The sequence below is a fragment of the Crocodylus siamensis genome, chromosome 5 (genome assembly GCF_052110815.1).
Source record: "Crocodylus siamensis isolate JL-2025a chromosome 5, ASM5211081v1, whole genome shotgun sequence".
In the NCBI taxonomy this organism is placed as follows: domain Eukaryota; kingdom Metazoa; phylum Chordata; order Crocodylia; family Crocodylidae; genus Crocodylus; species Crocodylus siamensis.
The window spans coordinates 23,571,728-23,590,848 of NC_143399.1; the positions used below are offsets into that span (position 1 = coordinate 23,571,728).

Sequence of the window (19,121 nt, forward strand, 5' to 3'; positions counted from 1 at the left end):
TACCTTGATTAATTACGCTTGAGTATATACAAGATTATATACCATTCTATAATGATTTTTTTTAAAGGTGATTTAATGTAATGTATAAGACTGCTTAAATATGGTGGTTAGCCTTAGAGTGCAATCCGCTTGGTAATCTCAGACTTTTAGGTTGGTATTAAGTGAAATTAGAAACGTTCCTGCATTCCTAGATTTTGTTGCTGATGTTCCTGATAAAATAAGCAGAGGTTTCTCATCTCTGCAAAAAGACTGAACTGTTTCAAGGCCACTGATTTACGTGCAATTGGCAGAGCTCTTGGAAGACCAATGAAGATCTGTTTTGAAGAATACAAAGCTCCTAGGTAGCACTTCCTGGTAATGGTACTTGTATTGATTTCTCTCTGTTGTCTGCTGCTTCAGTAGGGTAAGCTGTGTGTGTGGAGGAGAAGAAACTAGCAGAGCTGCTTAGGAGGGAACTAGGGGCTAACTGATTATGCACTTAAGTGCTATGCTGACTTGAGACTACTCGTGCTTCATGTTACTGTCTCATTCATTTTAACTACAGCAGGTTTCTTAAAGTGAAAAACAGATCTGAGGTATGAGGAGAAAAAAATCTCTTAACCTTTTAACCTTCACCCCTCAACCTGATAAGAACCCTTCTCTGCTTAAAATCTGTTGAGGATTACTGTTTGCATTCTCCGGAGAGGGGACATTGGGGCTGGAATTTGGAGGAATAAAGTTAACCCTAGATGGGGAAGCACTAGAATTAGTCTTCCTTTTCCCTACCTTTCAAAATGACTTCATATTTTGGGTCATTCCTGCATCAGAATACATAAATATGCCATCGCACTAAATGGTTGGGTTGTTCCCCAATTGCTAGGAAATAGCTCTGTGTAATAGCTTTGAATGTCACTGCCTTTTCCTAGTTTTTCCACATTTTAAAGACAGGTAGAAGTAGGGCTAGACTCTAAAACTTGTCTTTAATATGTGGAAAATCTAAGAAAAGGCAGTGACGTTCAAATCGGATGACAGAGGTGTCTGGCAGTCATCATGGCACTCACTCTGTTATAAAATCCCCACTGGACAGCCTGGATTTTAGAAAAGGCATCTCTGGAATTCAAATGAGACTTTGCTGTGGCAAAAATAGATTCAATGCTTTCTAAGCGGCAGGAAAATAGAATACAGCTAAGAAAGGAAAAAGTGAAATCAGCCATGCTGATAGTCTACTTGAATTAACTGTGAAAGATCTGGATAAACTTCAATTTATTTAATTTATTGGGTACAGAAGGCAAATCAATACATCAGTTTTCAGGCCTGAAAACACTGAATGGTGAAAAGTCAACGTTCTTCAATAAATGAGGCAGTATTTTTTGGATTGGATTTCAAGCTGTCAACCAGGCAGGACCCACTTATTTGGCTTCAGTATCTAGCAAAGAAAAGCAGCCATATGGAAAAATTGTAAGTCTGTATAAATATTTAAGTGTGATTTTTCAGCTCACCAGTGGCAACAGGATTTTTTTTTTTTTTGGTTACCTTCGTAACTGGCAGTTGAAAACCAGTATTAGGAATGTGCTTGCTGACATGGGGAAGCATATTAGAGAGCTTAAGATAGTACAACACAAAGATAGGCTTCTTTACAGAGCTGAAGCATCTTGCATCAAACAACAGCTAATTTGATATAGCTGAAATTGGGCTTACCAGCATTAGGTTCCAAATTTGATTGTGTGATGGCAGAGCAGCAAAGGGGTGGAGTCTTAATGAGACTAAAAATATAAGCACAAGAAGTAATATATTTGTCTGCTTCCACTGAAGTGAGTAAGGTGTTTTCTAATCTAGGAACTATTTATGCTGTAAAATGGTTTTAATAGCTTCATGATCCACTCGCAGTTTAAATTATATGGGCAGTGAAGAAGATGTGCAGTTGTTTAACTTCAATCCCAGTATTCTGTTTAAATATAACTGTGAGACAATATAAATCAAATATGATTTTATCAAAGAGATTACACCACTGGCTACCTATCAGTAATTGCAGTTATACTATCCAAGTGAATGGGAGAAAATCACCAATGTAAATTTGGATTATACATGAGTCTCATGAGATCACTAAACTTGTTGAGAGATCTTGGTGAAAAGTTTATGATGCACAGAGGAGTTAAATTTAAATTTTTAAAGGAGAATAAGTAAATCCAGAAAGAGCAGACCTTCCAACCAAATGAGCCTTGCTGTATATGTATATCACATATGTACATCACTGGCACTTTCAGAAAAATTCATTACACGTACATCAAGCAGAATCAATAGTAGAAACAAAAATGACAAGCTCATATTTAATAGGGCTGTGCAAAATTTGGCCAAGTATTTCCTTTTGAAGCTGTTTGAAAGTGTTTCAAGCTGGAAACAGCAAAATCAAAACGAAACAAAAAGCTTTGAAATGAAATGAGGGCACTCGAAACTAAATGAGGGCTCCACAGCCCCATGGAGTGCAGCTTGGCAGTGGGAAGCGGGCAGAGCCAGGGCTGCGCTCCGTCTCCTGCCACCGGGCTGAGGTCCATGGAGCTGCGGAGCCGCTTGGAGCACAGTCCTGGCTCTCCCCTGCCTCCCGCCACCAGACCAGATGACAGGAGGCTGCTGCTGCTCCCTGGGGCCAGTGGCAGCATCAGTCTTCCCTGGCACTGGGTGCAGGCTGCGCCCAGTGCCGGTCCCAGGCAGCAGCAGCCTCCTGTCATTTGGCATGCAGATCCGGGGGCCCACACACCCGGGAGGAGTCCGGCACAGCCCTGCAGCCCTCCCATGGGTGCAGGCTCCCGGGTCAGCGTGCCGGATGATGGGAGGCTGCCAGAAAGTGTCACAAGTTTTGCTTTTTGCAGTTTGAGCTGCGGTTTCTGAAAAACCTCTGCACCTATCTCCTTGAAACTTGGCAGGCTTCATGCCTTCAGAGGGGGCTAACATCCCTGCAATTGTCATCCGAATCAGGCAAGAAGTGACGAAGTTTTGGGCATTTTCATGATTCCCCATTATAGCCTGTGGGCAAAAGGTCAAAACAACGAAACAATTTCGATGAAACGAAACCGGACAGTGCTTTGAAATGAAACGAAACAAAACAACAAAGTGAAACACTGTCCCTTGGAAACAGCAAAATGGACATCAAAACGAAACGATGATGTTTCGCACAGCCCTAATATTTAATGCACATAGATTAGGGTCAAATTTGTTTACTAAATATAGTTCTCTCAGTATTTAGAGAAATGGGTCAAAAGTTGGTGTTACTTTAATTTAAAAATAACAGATTAATATAATATCTAGGAGCTGTAGCTGTGGACCAAGACCCCATTATGCAAATGGAGAATACAAAAGACAGTCTCTATGGTCCAGAGAGATTACATTTTAAGTAACAGTACTTGTTTTCCTTGCATCAGGAGTAAGGTCACTGTCTGCAAACATGTGTTTTTCTGAGCAGGTGGCAAGGAAGATTCTGGCACCCGATATAAAAAGCTCTTGGGCTTCCTGCTGTCCTTAAAAAAGCAACAGAGAGAGGAGGGTTTCATGTGGTCTCCTTTGCTGTGCTTCACTTGGAACCATTCTAGCCAGTTTGGCACCATTCCACTGAATCACTGCCCTGGTTCTTCAGTTGGCAGCTCAGTTGACATGAAAGTTCAGTTTACTACACATGCCAGAAGCATATTTTCATTTCATTAGAATTCAGAAATGCTGGCAACCAACAGGAGTTAAGGTGTGCCATTTGTTGTACTAAACCTGTTTGCCCTGCCTCTCTCGCTGAGATTTTAATATTAGCTGCACACATTCAGATCATCCAGGACAACTCTGGTTTTCCTGAGGGGGGAAAAAACTGACCTGTACAGAAGTTCAGACAGAGAAGCAAAGAGCCTACAGTGCAGATGCTGGGCCTCCAGGGGTCCCTAGAGCATGCAGCCCAGAATGCTTTGCAGGTTTAAGTGCAGGTAGGTAGGAATCATTAGGGTCAGGGTAGGTGGGGACAGGGTCTGTGCTGTTCACGAAGTCCTCCAGCCTTTCTCCTCCCCCATGTTGTGTTGGAGCCCAGCTAAGTATGGGCAGGGTGAATGGTTGTATGCTTCCCTGCAACCAAATGCTTCAGTGCGATTCAGTTAGGGAACAAGCCAGGAGAAGAGCATGCCCCCTAAGTGCTTTAGCATTGGGCTTTTCCAGCCCAAAGCTTGAGTGGGGGAGGGAGATAGAGAAGCAGCAAATCACACTGGCTGCCTGTTCAGAAGATCAGTCTCCTGAGTGAGATTCTCCAGAGAGCCACTTCACTTAAGCTGTTCCCAAATTATTTTTCTTCCAGAGTGGCCACTTTTAATCTGGAAGAAAAATTATGAACGTCTGTATGCTTTTAGTTTCTCCAGAGCAAGCAGAGACTCTCCCTAGAGAAACTGAACATCTCCCCAAGCTCAGGGTGCTCAGGAACAGCCAGAATGGATTCACAGGGAGCAAGTAGTGCCTGAACAGCCTGACTTCCTTCTATAAGGTGACATGTGCTATAGATGTGGGGAGAACAGTGGCTTTAGCAAGGCTTTTGACACTGTCTTTCATGACATTCTCATTAATAAGCTAAGGAATCAGAAGTTCCTAGACCTTAAATGCCTGAGGCTGCAAGTGAGAGAGGATCAGTGGAAAAAACCGTAGTTATACCCAGTTCGCTCTCCCTTTCAGCATCCACTCTAGGCCACTGTGTGACACAGGATGCTGGGCAAGATGGACCTATGGTCTGACCCAGTAAATGGCAGTTCTTATGGCTAGACAAAAGTACTATAAGGTGAATACATAACTGGTTGGATCATTGTACTTGGTGAGTAGTAGTTCTTAATGGCTCAGTGTCTAGCTGAGAGGAGGTATCAAGTGGGGTTCCCCAGGGGTCTGTCCTGAGTCCAGTATTGTTCAACCTCTTCATTAATGAGTTTGATGATGTGATTGAGTGCACACTTAGCAAATTTGCAAATGACACTAATTTGAATGGAGTTGAAGACTCTCTGGATGGTAGGACTAGGACTAGAAATGACTTGGATAGACTGGAGAAATAGTCTGCAGTCAATATGATGTGATTCAAGAAGGACAAGTGCAAAGTCCTGCATTTGGGATGGAATAACTGCATACACAAATGCAGACTGGGAAATGACTGGTTAGGCTGCAGTACTGCAGAGAAGGACCAGTGGGTGATGGTGGACCATAAGTTCACTATGGGCCAACAGTGTGGTCTTGCTGCAAAAACAAAAAGAACCCACAACAAAACAAAACAAGAAACCAACAACAACACCTTGGCTTGTATTAACAAGGGTGTCATTTCCAAATCAAAGGAATTCTTCCATTCTGCTTAGCACTAGTCAGGCTTCACCTGGAGTACTGTGTCCGGTTTTGGGTCTCAGGCTTCAAGAATGATGAGAACAGTTTGGAAGAAGTCCAGCACAGGGCAACAAAAAGGATCAGGGGTCTGATTTCTGACGAGACTTATGAGGAAAGGCTGAACGAACAAGGGATATTTAGTTTGGAGAAAAGAAGACTATGGCAGGATTTGATAATAGTTTTCAAGTACCTAAAGGGTAATTATAGAGTGGATGAAGATGGGCTTTTCTCTGGCTACAGGGGGCAGGACTAGAAGTAATGTCCTCAAGATGTACCAGGGGAAATTTAGGCTGAAGAATAAGAACTTTCTGACTGTGAGTGTGGTCAGGCATTGGAACAGGCTACCTAGCAATGCTGTGGAATCTCCATCATTTCAAGAGCAGGTTAGCTGGACACTTGGCTGAGATGATTTAGTTAGGGTTGGCCCTGCCTTGAGCAGGGGGCTGGATTAGATGATGTTATGAGGTCCCTTCTAGTTCTACTTCTTTCCTATGATCCTGTGATAGCCACTGTACTAGTTCCTCAACTCTGACTCCAGGAATTAACCACTTTCACTTCTATCTGCTATAACAAAGGCATAAGAGTTTGTAGGTGCGGCAGGCCAGTAGGGGGTGCTCCTGCATTGAGCCACCTGCCTCGCTGTGCCCGACCACCTTCCAGGCTTCAAGTGCCTCCCTGGGGGTGCCTCACATCCGGCCTACCCCCTTCCTGGAGCACGCTCGCAAGCCTGGGGATAATGCCGACACCACCGACTAACTGTATACCCAGGAGCATGCTAACTGCTAAGAATATGCAGGGTCTAGCAATTGTTTCTGTAGATGGGGGTGAATTAAATGGTCACAGCAGGGTCTAAAGAAAAGCAGAAAGCTGGGGGAGCATTTAGGAAGGCTGTAGAGAGAGCTTCTTTATGAAGAAGACAGGTACAATATTAATTATTTTAACTATCATTTAATTTGGGCTAAATCTGTTTCTTTTCCAGACCTGAAGAAGGCCTTTTTTTTGTGCCTGGTAGCTTAATAACTCTCCCAACAATAAATTGGTCTAATCTCAGCTCACAGATCTTGCTTCTCTAGTTTTTAGAGTTCTCTGTGGAACTGACTATATTTACTTAAAAGATCTGCTTTGCCTCTCTAACCTTTTACCCCCAGGACCTATCCTACTGGGAGAATTGGGAGCGCAAGTCACAGGACTTTCACAGGAAGACTTTAACTAGGAAACTCTCCAGCTTAAAAAATAACCTCAGACTGTGCAGCATTAAAGACTAATCTTTTTAACCTGCAGTAAACTCCTTATACACAGATATTCATGTTCTTTCTTTCACAAACATGTACATGAAAACACTCCCCATACCACCCTGTTCATACTGAAATACTTGATGCTTGCACCCTATTAGATCCAAAGGTGCATGTGAAGTGTGGACTACTCCTTTGGGAGTTCAGAGGATCAGCTCTGAGGCCTGAAAATACTCGGGTTATAATGTTAAAATAAATAGACATAAAATAGATTTGACAGTAACTTTTATGTAAGGCTTCTAACTTAGGAGTGGGTAAAGTGGTGGATCCAGCTGGCAGCTAGACTCCATTTCCCAGCAGCTTCTGCCTGCGTTGCTATGGCCAGTTTCCATAGAGAACCCAGTAGCGGTGCCACCATGACAGCGAGGGGCGAGGGTTTCTGTGGAGTGCTTGCAGGGCATGTGACTGGGCTGGGGGGGTTTCCGTGACTGAGGCTGGAATCTTGCAGTGGTGACAGCATGGTCCAGAGCTGGAGCAACACCGTGCTCCACTGCCTGCACGCCCCTGCCCAGGGTGTGTGGGCAGCAGGTTGCAGCTCTGCTCCAGTTCCAAACCATGCTGTCATGGCTACAAGATCCCAGCCCTGGAGCAGCTCCCTGCCCGGCTGCCTGGCGTGCCAGTGCTGCTGGACCTTGTCTCCATGGAAACCAGCTGCAGGGATATGGTCAGGGGTTGCTGGGAAATGGACTCTGCCACAGGCCAGACTTTGCCTGCCCCTGTTATAGCTGTTACTTTTGTCAACAGAACATCTGCAAAACTGACCTCAATGTCTTTATGAAGGTAAGATGGTCTTTAAAAATCCATTGCTTCTCAAATAAAAATAGAATGTGAGAAGCATATAAAATAACTATGGTATTAGACTACTTGAGAACTTGGGTCTACTTAACCAGCAGATGCAGCCTCCAGTGGGCGGGTTTTTCTAGCAGCTGTTCATTCCTGGACTTTCTTTGTGCTACTGTCTCTATTTCTCATGTTCTTGTATCTAGTAATGTTCTCAACACTTGTACAGAATGCACTTCAGCTGTAACTTATTTTTTGCCCTAACACTGTCATAATGCAGTGTTTTCTGAATAGTTTTGGTGTCAGTAAGCACCTGCTTGGCTAAAAGAATCTTAGAAGATCAAGGCAGTAATAGTCAGAGGGCCAGAAATATTTGACCAGGCTTTTTTTTTTTTTTTTTTGGCTTTAGTGGAGACTCTTTGCAAGTGATATATCCAAACAAAAATCAGAAGATTGTTTGAGTTTTCTGCTCTTCAGCATGGCTATTAAATGTCATAAAATGTGTCTCCTGTCTTTTATTAGTAAAAAGCTCATGCATTTTCTGTGTGTAAAAACTTAAAACTCCCATAATCCATATAGTTTAAATGATAAAAAAGGTTGTTATGGATGAAATCTTATGTGCACAATTTAAAAATTCAGTTATGATTATTGCTTCAGTTGTAGATTAGTTATATTGCTCACATGCAGTTCTAATAAAGAAACTTCCATTTTGTTGCTTAAAATAAACTTGAAAAATATTTTGTCTTTTGATTTTTTTCCAACGTGAAATAGTAACATTTGTCTTTATTAGTTATCGTTCTAGATCCACCTTTTTGGTTAGGAGGAAAGAATATGTTTTGCTTAGGAATTTATAAAGCAGCCTGTCCTGTTTTATCTGGATGCTAAATACCACATCTCCTATACATTAATTTAATCCAACATGAATAATTTATCGACATTTCAGTAGTAAGGCCATTGAGCTGCTTGTCAAGGATTACCAGAGAGCAGGGTGATTTATGCTCTTACTTTTAGTTCCTTCCTACCAATGTGCAATCTAACAACTTTCAGGAAATTCTACAGTTTAGAGCATGCACAAGGTACTGCTACAACATCTTACTGCATTAACCTGCAATGGAGGCTGGAAACTGTATGATCTTTAATTAGCAAGAGATCTTGTTAAATACCAATATCAATACCAGCTGGTTAGTGTGGGAGAATCAAACTGGCAATCAGGGTAAAGATTTTTTTTTAACTCGCATAACAAAATTTGCTATAGACAACTATATTTGGTCTTGGTTGGCACATCTTTAAATAAGGAAATCATCTGGAATTCAGAAATAGTATTTCTTAATGAAAAGATCAAATAATGGCACTGCTATTGAAGTCCAACGTTGCTTGACATTCAACATTGAAAAAAGTGAAGTGCTCCACCTTGGGAGGAGCAACCCCCAACACACCTACAGGCTTTGCGGTACCAAACTGACCAGCACCACAAATGAAAGGGACCTGGGGGTAATAATAGACCACAGTATGAATATGAGCTGGTAGTGGGATGCTGTAGCCAGTAGGGCAAATAATGCTCTGGCATGCATCAATTGATGCATCTCCAGGAAAGCCAAGGAGGTGATTCTTCCACTCTACTCAGTACTGGCGAGATTGCAGCTGGAGTACTGCATCCAGTTCTGGGCACCACACTTTAACAAGGCTGTGGACAAGTTTGAGAGAGTCCAAAGAAGAGGATCAGAGTCCTAAAAGGCAAGCCATACGAGGAGAGGCTGAGGGATCTGGGACTCTTCAGCCTGAGGAAAAGAAGGCTGAGAGGGGATCTGGTAGCAGCTTACCACTACGCTAGGAGAGCACATCAAGGCCTTGGTGAGCAACTGTTCACTAGGGCACCTGAGGGGAAAACCAGGAGTAATGTCCACGAACTCCTGGAAGATCGATTCAGGCTCAGCATTAGGAAAAACTTCTTCACAGTCAGGGTGTCCAGACTGTGGAATCAGCTCCTTCCAGAGGTGATGGAGTCACCCTGGAGATTTCATAGATTTCATAGATTTTCATAGACATTAGGGTTGGAAGGGACCTCGGGAGATCATCGAGTCCGACCCCCTGCCATGGCAGGAAAGAGTACTGGGGTCAAACGACCCCAGCAAGGTGTTCATCTAACCTCCTCTTAAAACCCCCCAGGGTAGGAGCCTGCACCACTTCTCTTGGAAGTTGGTTCCAGACCCTAGCCGCCCTGACCATGAAGTAGCACCTCCTGATATCTAGCCTAAACCTACCCCCTGCCAGCTTGTGACTCTTATTTCTGGTCACTCCTGGTGGTGCTCAGGGGAACAGCAACTCCCCCAATCTTCAAGAAGAGACTGGACAGTCACCTGGCTGGGGTCACCTGACCACAGTTATCTTTCCTGCTTGGTACAAGGGGCTGGACCTGATGATCTTCTGAGGTCCCTTCCGGCCTTACAATCTGGGAAACCTTAAAAATGTAAATTGCTAATAAAACTAGTAAACTGCTGACAAAACCTCTAACTAAAAGTCCTGTAAAATATACTGAAAAACTGAAATGGCTATAGTATTTCAGGTACTATGTCTGGTGGAAGTCATCTGCTCAAGGGTCAGTTTTTTAGAAAAAACTGCATCAGTGCTAAAATTTGTTTAGGTTTTTTTTTTCCTCTGGAAAATGTTACCCCCAGTGTCCAAATATCAACAAGTTGGCAAAGTTTATCGGTTTCATGGACGACTGGTGCCTCCCAAGTCTGGGGGGGAGTTGCCGACCAGCGGGGTCCCCTAGCAGCCAATCACTTCTGCCAGCACTTCCAGTTTTACTGCTCGCGCTTCCAGGGGATGCATGGCCGATCTCCCCTACGTGTCGCCAATTATTGGTTTAATTTAAAAACTTAAAATGATTGTAATATGTTCTATTCAAAGTGTATAGGAGCACAAATACTCCAGAATGACCAAACTTTTCATTTCTACCTTCATCTCGAGTCCTAGAACGCTTTTCTTCTGTTGTGGTGGTTCTGAAACTTTTCCATAATGTGGACTTCACATTAATACAGGGATTTTTTGTGACACCTCGGATTCTCAATAGTATAGGCTAGTTTGGTTTTTTCCCCTCTCTTTCGGAATCGCATCACCAAGGCTCCGTGACCCTTTGTAGCAAGTTAAAACTAAATTTTGTGTCAATTCTGTATCTGTTCTGTGGCACCATGGTGCAACAAACTGGAAATTACGATGCTGCTCCATTTTCATTAAAAATAGTTTAAATTACATTATTCCTCTTACTTAATTGATTTAGTAATTCCTATCACTCCTCCCTATGTGAGAACAACAAAAAATATGCATAATGTCAAATTAAGATTTTATTTATTTATTCATTTTTAGTTTTCAGTGGGCTGCAGAGATTTTTTTTTTTTTTTTTTAAATAAACATTACTATGTAGCTGTTGTCAAGGAATATCTTGGGATAGTGAGGAGGGTAATAGTGCTATTGGGACTTTTTACATGAGAAGATACTGGAGGCATTTGTTTTTGTGAGATAAATGCCTCAGTATGCCTGAGTGTCACTTACAATAAAATGACTCCACAGTGGTCTTTGTGTACATGAGAATTAGGCCCATTTGGAGGTTCCTGCTAAAATATTCAGTATGTAATGAAATGGTTAACAATATTGACACTTGCATTGTCATCAATAGGTCACTGAATTCACATTACAAACATGAATAGGGCAGTTCAGATTCTCTATGCAGTTTTTACAGACTGAAGACCTGGGTATATCAGAAACACAAGGCAGCTTTGGCTTCGTCTCAGTTCATGTTTTAGGGTCTTCTTTCGCAATAACAAGAGAGGAAAAACTTTGTTTTTAATGGAAAGTTTAACTTGGAAAACAATTCTGCAGTAAGGCAAGATTGAACGGAAAATTCTGCAGCCAGACTTTATCTACTTGCAACCCTCCCTTCCACAGAGCTGTTGCAGCTGCAGCAATTGTTTATGTAGAAAAGTAATAGTATAACACACTTAATGTAATTTTAGGTGGGAATTAATGCATATTATGAGCTAGAAATAAGGAGGAGGCAGCATCATATTACAAAGCTTGCTGTCTTCAGACCTCCAGCAAGTACTTTGTGGACCACACTTTGGGAACTTTTGCTACCCCCTGTTCTACAAATTCTAGTACAGGATATGGGTTTTTTTGATGCCTGAACAATCCATCTAGAATGTTGCAATAATTTTGTTTCCATCAAAGAAAAAGTAGGCTAGCAGGGAGAGAAGAAGCCATAAAATTAAAGTATCTAACATGAGAATTAGAATGTGTATCAATGAAATTGTGATTAAAAATTGTACTCAGTCTAACTAAAATTGAATGCAGCATAGCAAAATCTTTGGCCAGAATTTTAGTATTTTCCTCATAAGGCCTTCTCAAACACAGATACATATTCTGCATGAGTTTTAAACTGCTGTTTTAAAGCTATAACTAATAGAACTATAATCACTGAAATAGGAGTTATGTGGATTGGAGCATTTCAGCTGATGAGTAAACTGTTCCAATAAAGCTGGCATCTAGCCACTTTGGTATGTAATAGTGTTTTTTTTTTTTATAAAGAATTGCCATAGTAACTGATCTGGATGACATTGAGAAGTTGGTCGCTGCTGACTGTTGGAAATGAAACAGACTTTTAACAGTATATGTGTAATGTCTGAAGGTAAAGTAACTCGAGATAAATGCTTGTGCTCCAGTGAGAGTGTTGCATGAGCCACATCAAGCCAAGGTCTGACTTAATGACTTATGAATTTAATTCTTCTGTGAAGGTGCTTCTGTACCATGAAGACAAAACCATAGACACTAGTGGGATTATAGCGACTTAAAATCTGAAAGTAAATGAAAATTGAAATAATCTATTGTAGATTTAAATAAGTGTGATTTAGGCACAATTAGGATTTTCAACCAAACTTACATGCTAATAGAAATATTTTCTAGGCATTTTGGGGGAATGGAGGAGAAGGGATGTTTTGATTACTGAAAAGGGAAATCTAAGGTAAAACAACAACCTTGGTTGGAAAAAGAACCTAAATTTAATTTGATGATTGATCCATCTGAATAAAATACAAAAAGTGCATGGGGGGAGGGTACACTTACATATAAAAAAATATATATACTGAATGTCTCTGTTTAGCAAGAATTCCAATCTATTTTCCTTATAAATGCAGCTACTAAGATATCACTGAAATATCAATCGTATATAAAAAAATTATATATTAGTAGAAATAAAAAACCTGCAGTAAGATTTACTGAGTATTTCTTGGAAGGATTTGACAGTTAGAAACTAACAGATGAACCCAATTAAGATTTTTTTTTTTTTTTTTTTTTTTAAATTCAGCTTCTAATTTTGTTTTGGGTAAAATAAGTAATATTTCCTGGTTACTATATTTATTACTGAAAGGCTTATTAAGCCTTAGCTGAGGTTTTAAATAAATCTAGCAATGTAGTAGATTTCTTTGATGGAGTCAGGGAAGAGACAAAACCCATAGCGAAATTTTGCCTTATTTTTTCCAATTAAATTTTCTTACATTGTAAAAGTAGTTGAAGCACTTACAAGGCCACCTTCTCAGGAAAAGCAAGATAATTTAGCAAACGCACATGTTGAGGAATTAAAGTAGGATACAATAGTTTTTTTTTTACACACGACTGTATGTAGCATTCTAGGTGTCTCGCCACAACCAGTACTCTAGTAAGTATGAAGTTGTCAATGAATTTGCTGCATCATAAGTTGCTTAATCAATTTTATATGCAAAAATACTGTATCTAAGATCTTGCTGCACAGTTAAAGGAAGGCGTTCTAAAAAAATCCACTTAAGTTCAAAATTAACTGCTAAATTGGAGATTTAGACAGAGAAAATGGCAAACTAGTAAACAGTCTTTTCATTTTTAAGATAAAGATACAGACATCACTGTGAAGGATAATACCGATGATTTCTGCCTGCGAGATACATTGAGCATTGCATCAACAGACTCCTTTGTTTCAGCAGCTGAGGTAAGAGTCTGAAGGATTCTTTAACAATTCTAGAGTCTCTGTTTTTAATCAAAGTAAATAGAAGACTCCTAGTTACTCACTATTGTAAACTAAAAACACTAATAATTTTGTGCAGAAAATAAATTGCATATTACGTGAAAATGTATAACTGCAAATAACTTGCTAGTATATTAAATAATGCAATTAAAATCACATGTACATGTCGCTTCTGAACTTAAAGTGCTCCCCCACTTCTGCTATCTTATTTCCTGAATCCTGTTAAAAATGAATGCCATATAGTGTAAATAGCAGCCTTCCCTGGCTCTCCGGCTTTAACCACTTATAAAAATTCAGATTACTGAGGCAGCAAAATTAGGTGGGATCATACCAATCCATTTAACTATTAACTGCTTTTTTCCTGTGCCACATTTCTATAATCAAAAGGCTTCTGGAGAAGAACATTCATTTGTGCAGTGAATTTTCTAAAACAGCTACCTGCTTTAGTAAGTTTTATTGGCACTACAGGGAGAAGATATCATTAAAGTGGAATTGGCCCCCTTCTGCCCTCCATACAAGAAAATCAAAGGAGACTTAAAGAAGTCATTTGACCTTTGGTTGTTTGAATGTCACCTCTTAGCTTTAATTTGCTAATACTTCTTAATTAGTAATGAGAGGATTTTCATAAAAAAAGATAGTTGCAGTTAATCACTTTTTACCCTCTCTCTCATTTTTATAATTCCCTGAGTTAAGTACCTCAAAATAACATTCAGTGTTATGTTTAAAAGTTATTTCTAGCAAATAATGTCTACCAGACTAGTTGCCTTTCCTGTGATTTGGATGAGAACATTATCAAAGATCATTTCAGCTAAGTGAACTCTTGTCAGTTCTTGAGAGAGGCTACAGTACAAAATGTCCCTATATATCTTTTTTTCCTGAGCTTTTCCACTATTTATGCCAATTTACAGGAAGCAAGAGAATCTAGTCTGCTTTTTTGTATCTTCTTTTTAACAGGCAGGAATGCAGTGACTTGACAAGACTGATTTCAAGGGTATGTCACCTTTTGGGAAGATTTTTTTTTTCTACTTTAAAACTAAAATAATTTAATGTAGAAGAAAATTCAGTATCCACAATGTGGTGTCCTTGAAGTCACTAATGGTCATTTAATACCCTTCCTCCCAAAAGCACAGAAAATGGTACAAATTGGGCTGCCCAACTGGCACCCCTGGGCTTCTACCCAGCCACTGCTCCCCACTTTGCTTCAGCTGCAGAAGCAGCTGGGGGCCCTGGGCTCCTTCTCCCTCTCGCTTCCCCTTCTGCACCCCAGGGAGCGAGGTGGGGCAGCACAGCCTGCAGTGTTAGGGGAGCCTGGTGGGCCTAAGAGGCATGTTGCAGTGGGGCACCTTATGGCCAGGGATTTTAGGGTGAGGTGGGATACCCAAAGGTGGGGCATACCAGGGCGTTGGGCATACTTAGAAGGTAGACAGCCATGGTACAAGTTCATTTGGGTAACCTACTAGATCTTGCATGAGGAATAAGCTAATTATTAAAAGAGGGAGCCCTGAAGGGCAAGGGACCAACAAAAGTTCACAGGAACACATTTAAAAGTGTATTGGAATATATTTTGTTTCCTTGTAGTTGCTTCTGTGAGAATAAAGAGCAGGTTATACCCAAAGATTTCCTCCTTCCACATTCCAGTTGTAGAGTTTCTCTAAGTGGATGCAGGCTTTGGGGGAAGATGGTACAACAGCTCTAGAAAAGACTAATACCACAGGTCAAATGGTATTTGATAATCTTGTTATGAGTCATCTTGACTTGTAAGTGGTCTTATAGTGAGAACCTTTGCATAGAAAAAGATAATAAAGGCATTTTGGTGTTTGAGTAACTGCAAAGTGTATTGACAGTATTTTTGCACTACATTAGAAATACCAGAATTTGCTGCCTTTTCACACGTCCTGAAAGAAGACTGACAGTTTTTAAAGGGCCTAACATATTCCTGTTGTAGCTTGAAACTTGAGTTGCAGTATTTCTAGCTTCTAAATGGGGGAAGGGTTGTATAATCTTAAATTTAGGGCAGAGATAGCTCAGCTGTCATGCTACTGCAGTGATGTCTGCTGTTTTGCAGAGCTCTCTGGAAGAGATGATAGCTTAGGAACCTGAGGTTAGTGCTTTTTGAAGGGGAAGATGGTACAGTGGTACTTTGGAATATGGCACATTTAAGGGATGGGTGGAATTGCTTCCTTGCCTCTTAAAAAGAAAGTTTTGCAGAGGCTTAATAAGAAAACAACAAGCATATCTATCTTATCCTAGAATGGTCTTGGGGAGAACCATACTGACATGAACTGTTTTCTACACATGTACTATCTCTTGAACTGAAAGTATCTTAGCCAGTTTAGTATAGCTCTCCTGAAAGGCAGGTGCTCACAAAGTACTGTACAAAGCCAACTACTCTATCTACCATAGTCTGGGAGGTCATGAAGGCAGGGTGCATCTCAGGACAGCCCTCCCTAATTGCACACTGCTGTGGTATAGACCAGCCGTACTTTTGGTGGCTGAAACACTCATTTCCTGAAGAGCAAGCCCTTGGGAAGGGAACCAAGTCACACCACTGTACTACTATTCCATGTATTTCAACTATTAGTAAAAACTGATGCAGAAAAAGCCATGCTCTTTAAAGGAGTTGGAATGAAATTATAAGGCTCTACATTCTAGATAGAGGCTGCACACTCAATAGCAGATTGCTGAGCTACCCTTCTCCCTTGTTCCACTTTCCAAGACAAAGAAGAATATTTGGGAAAGGTCTAGGATGATGCATGGGGGAAGAGTCTCTCAGCTGTTACTTACTCTTCACCGGGCAAGGAACAAACTGTTCTTCTATCCTGTTTACAGATCTTGATTACAATCTTACTAATTACCAGGGATCCTGGTGTTCTCAGTTTAAAAACTGCACATTCTCTGATTAAAAAAATCCCAAAACCGCATTTTTCCATGATTAAAATGAAATGCTTATCTCTCTCTAGATATAGATATAGATAGATCTATAGAGATCTATATATGGTATCAGTTGAATACAGTGTTTTAGAGAGATATTTACAAGTTTAAAGCGATTTGGAAGCCTACCAGTGCCTCAATCACCATAATAAATTCTAAATATCTATACATTTTGGCATTTGATTTTGGCTATTTTATAATGGAAAATCAGAGCTGTCCCTACCCCTTCACTCACCAGAACATGGGTCCAGCTGTGGTTGTTCCTCCCTGGTGTTTTGTAGCATTGAGCACCCCTGATATGCCCGTGCCCCTGCTGGTGCCCCTCACTCCCACTCCACAGCCCTGCCGGCACCCCTCACTCCTGACCCATAGTTCCCTGTCCTTGCTGATGCCCCTCACTCCAAACCTGCAGCCCCCAAGTCCTCCTTGTGCCCCTCACTTCTGACCCGCTGCCCATGCTCCCAGCATGTGAAACAGGGAGTGGGTGTGTGGGGAAGGCGGGGAGGCATCGGAAGCATGTGCCCCCCAAGATTTCTCTACCTACAGTGGGGTGTAGGGTGCAGGGCTGCAGCCAGGCCAGATCAGCTCTAAGCAGGAGCCAGTGCTGGAGGGAGTGCTGTGCCACTATAGTGAGGCACAGCAGTTCCAGTGGTGTAGAGTTATGCACCCTGGTGCTGCTGGAAGGGCAGAGGGTGCCTCACCTGGTGGTAATGGCCATGGAGGCAGCTCCTGCCCAGAACTGGTCTGGCCTGGGTAGAGTCCTACACCCCACTGTGGGACAAGAAATCTTGGGGGGCATGTGCCCCCCCCACCTGTGTAGCCTATGCCCTTCCCCTCACATGGCCTGTGCACCTGCCTGTCCCCACCCAACACGTGGCCTATGTCCCTTCCCCCCCGTTCCCCTGCTGCCCGGCCCCATGGACTTACCTGCAGGGAGCTGCTTTCCACTGCTGCCTGGCTGCCATGTGCATGTGCGCATGCATGCACATGCACGTGGTACTTCTGCCTGATCGCCATCCTCCTCCCCCTGCCCAGTCGTAATTAGCCCTTTGCAGGCTGGAACTCCTCCAGCCTGCAAGGTGAAACCCATGGTTTCCCGTATTTTTCTCCATAACACTGGAAAATCCATGTTTTAGTCCATTACATGGGAAAATCCACATCTTTCTCCATTAAAAGGAAAATGTGCAATTTTCGGCAGCAAACCAAAAACCTGGATCCCTGCTAATTACACTCAACTAGGTAGGCCACTGTTACAGGGATGTGTTAGAGGTGGAGAGTACTTTTCTTAGCTGCTATATGTCTAGGAAAGCTATTGGCACCCTTTCTGAAATCTACAGCTTGGTCCATAGCTGATTGACTTGGTTTTAAGTTGGATTTAATTGACGTAAATAAATTGGCAATTATGTAGTACTGTATTTTATTATAATGTAGCTGGTGATTTGTTGTTGTGTGTTTTTTGGCAGTAATGTCACCTTTGCAGTAAATTAAAGTATAGTAATATTTGTGTGATTGTGTTTGTGCTGCAGACCTTTTGGCAGCTCCCCAGCTTCCCTCTGACTGCACCCTGTTCCAACTGGCTGTTTTGTTTACCTACATGCCTTGTGCTTCTCTGAGGTCACAAAGATCGAATGCCACATTCCTATCTAAAAGCTGGCACTGTCTATAACCATTTGTATGCTCCAAGAATCAGGCATTTTGTTCTAGCCTTGTGCCATGCTTCCAGCTGGAGCTGTCCTGAGACTCTGGATTTTCTGTTCTGGGGAGACAAAAACATACAGGAAGCCCTAGAATCAGACAGAAACCTAATTCTATCTGAGGGAATCGGGGATAGCTGAGCAGGTTCAAAACCAGGTTGCCACGCTGTGCCACACTAAAACAAAAGGATATGAATATGGCATACAAGGAATCTAAAGACAAACTGGACTTGAGCCACCTACCGATAACAAACTAGTCAGGATTTTAGCATGGGGCACAGTTCATCTTAGATATGGCTTGTACATATCAATAGTTGTATGACTGACAGTTCCACAAGGATGTACCTAACAGCCAGGTACTCTTTGATTTATGCAGAGGCATGAGTGAGTTCTTGTAGAGACATCTTCATTGACTTCTGTCTCTGAAAAATACTCAGGCTGCAGCAGCCAGTACTGCAGAAAATTCTGGCAAATAACATTGTATTAAATGTTATTGGTATTTCATGCTGTACTGTGATTTATTCAAACTATTTTTCCTCCTGGAGTTGTACATTACCAGCTTGGGGGCAGGGTGTGAGCTAGTATTCTTCCTGAATATCTTTTCTCTCCACAATTATGCTTTCCCTTACATTTGGGCACAAAGATCGGGAAGACTGCCTCCAGTAGCACAAAACAATTGCTGGTCTGGTCCCTCTGGCCCTAGCCCCTTACAGTGCATGATAGTGAAAATGATGGCTGGTAGAAGCCAAGATACTTTGATCCCTCAAATCCCAAAGTTGAGTTGATGTCTTGTCACTCTGACCACCACACTGAAAAGCTGAGGCAACAAGGAACAGTGCATTTCTGCAGTGAGCCTGTCAGCAGAAACATAACTTTCTTCATTATTGTTAGAAAAGAGGTCCTGATATGGCCAAAGCCAAAGTCATCTTATACAGTGCAAACTCATCCCCCAACTGTTTTAAATTAATAGAGCTCTACAACACATTTCTAACAAATTCTGCATGGAGACAATGAACCCCC

The 19,121-nt window shown here is 41.7% G+C and overlaps 1 protein-coding gene across 3 annotated transcripts in view; it reads left to right on the plus strand.

Annotated features, from left to right (window-relative positions):
- Positions 1–19,121, plus strand: part of MIGA1 (mitoguardin 1) — a 61,009-nt gene that overhangs the window by 20,906 nt on the left and 20,982 nt on the right. For all 3 annotated transcript variants that reach the window (XM_090049186.1, XM_090049185.1, XM_090049187.1), the window contains one exon: positions 13,340–13,440. In XM_090049186.1, coding sequence (XP_089905312.1) covers positions 13,340–13,440 — 101 coding nt within the window. The remainder of the gene's footprint in view (positions 1–13,339; positions 13,441–19,121) is intronic.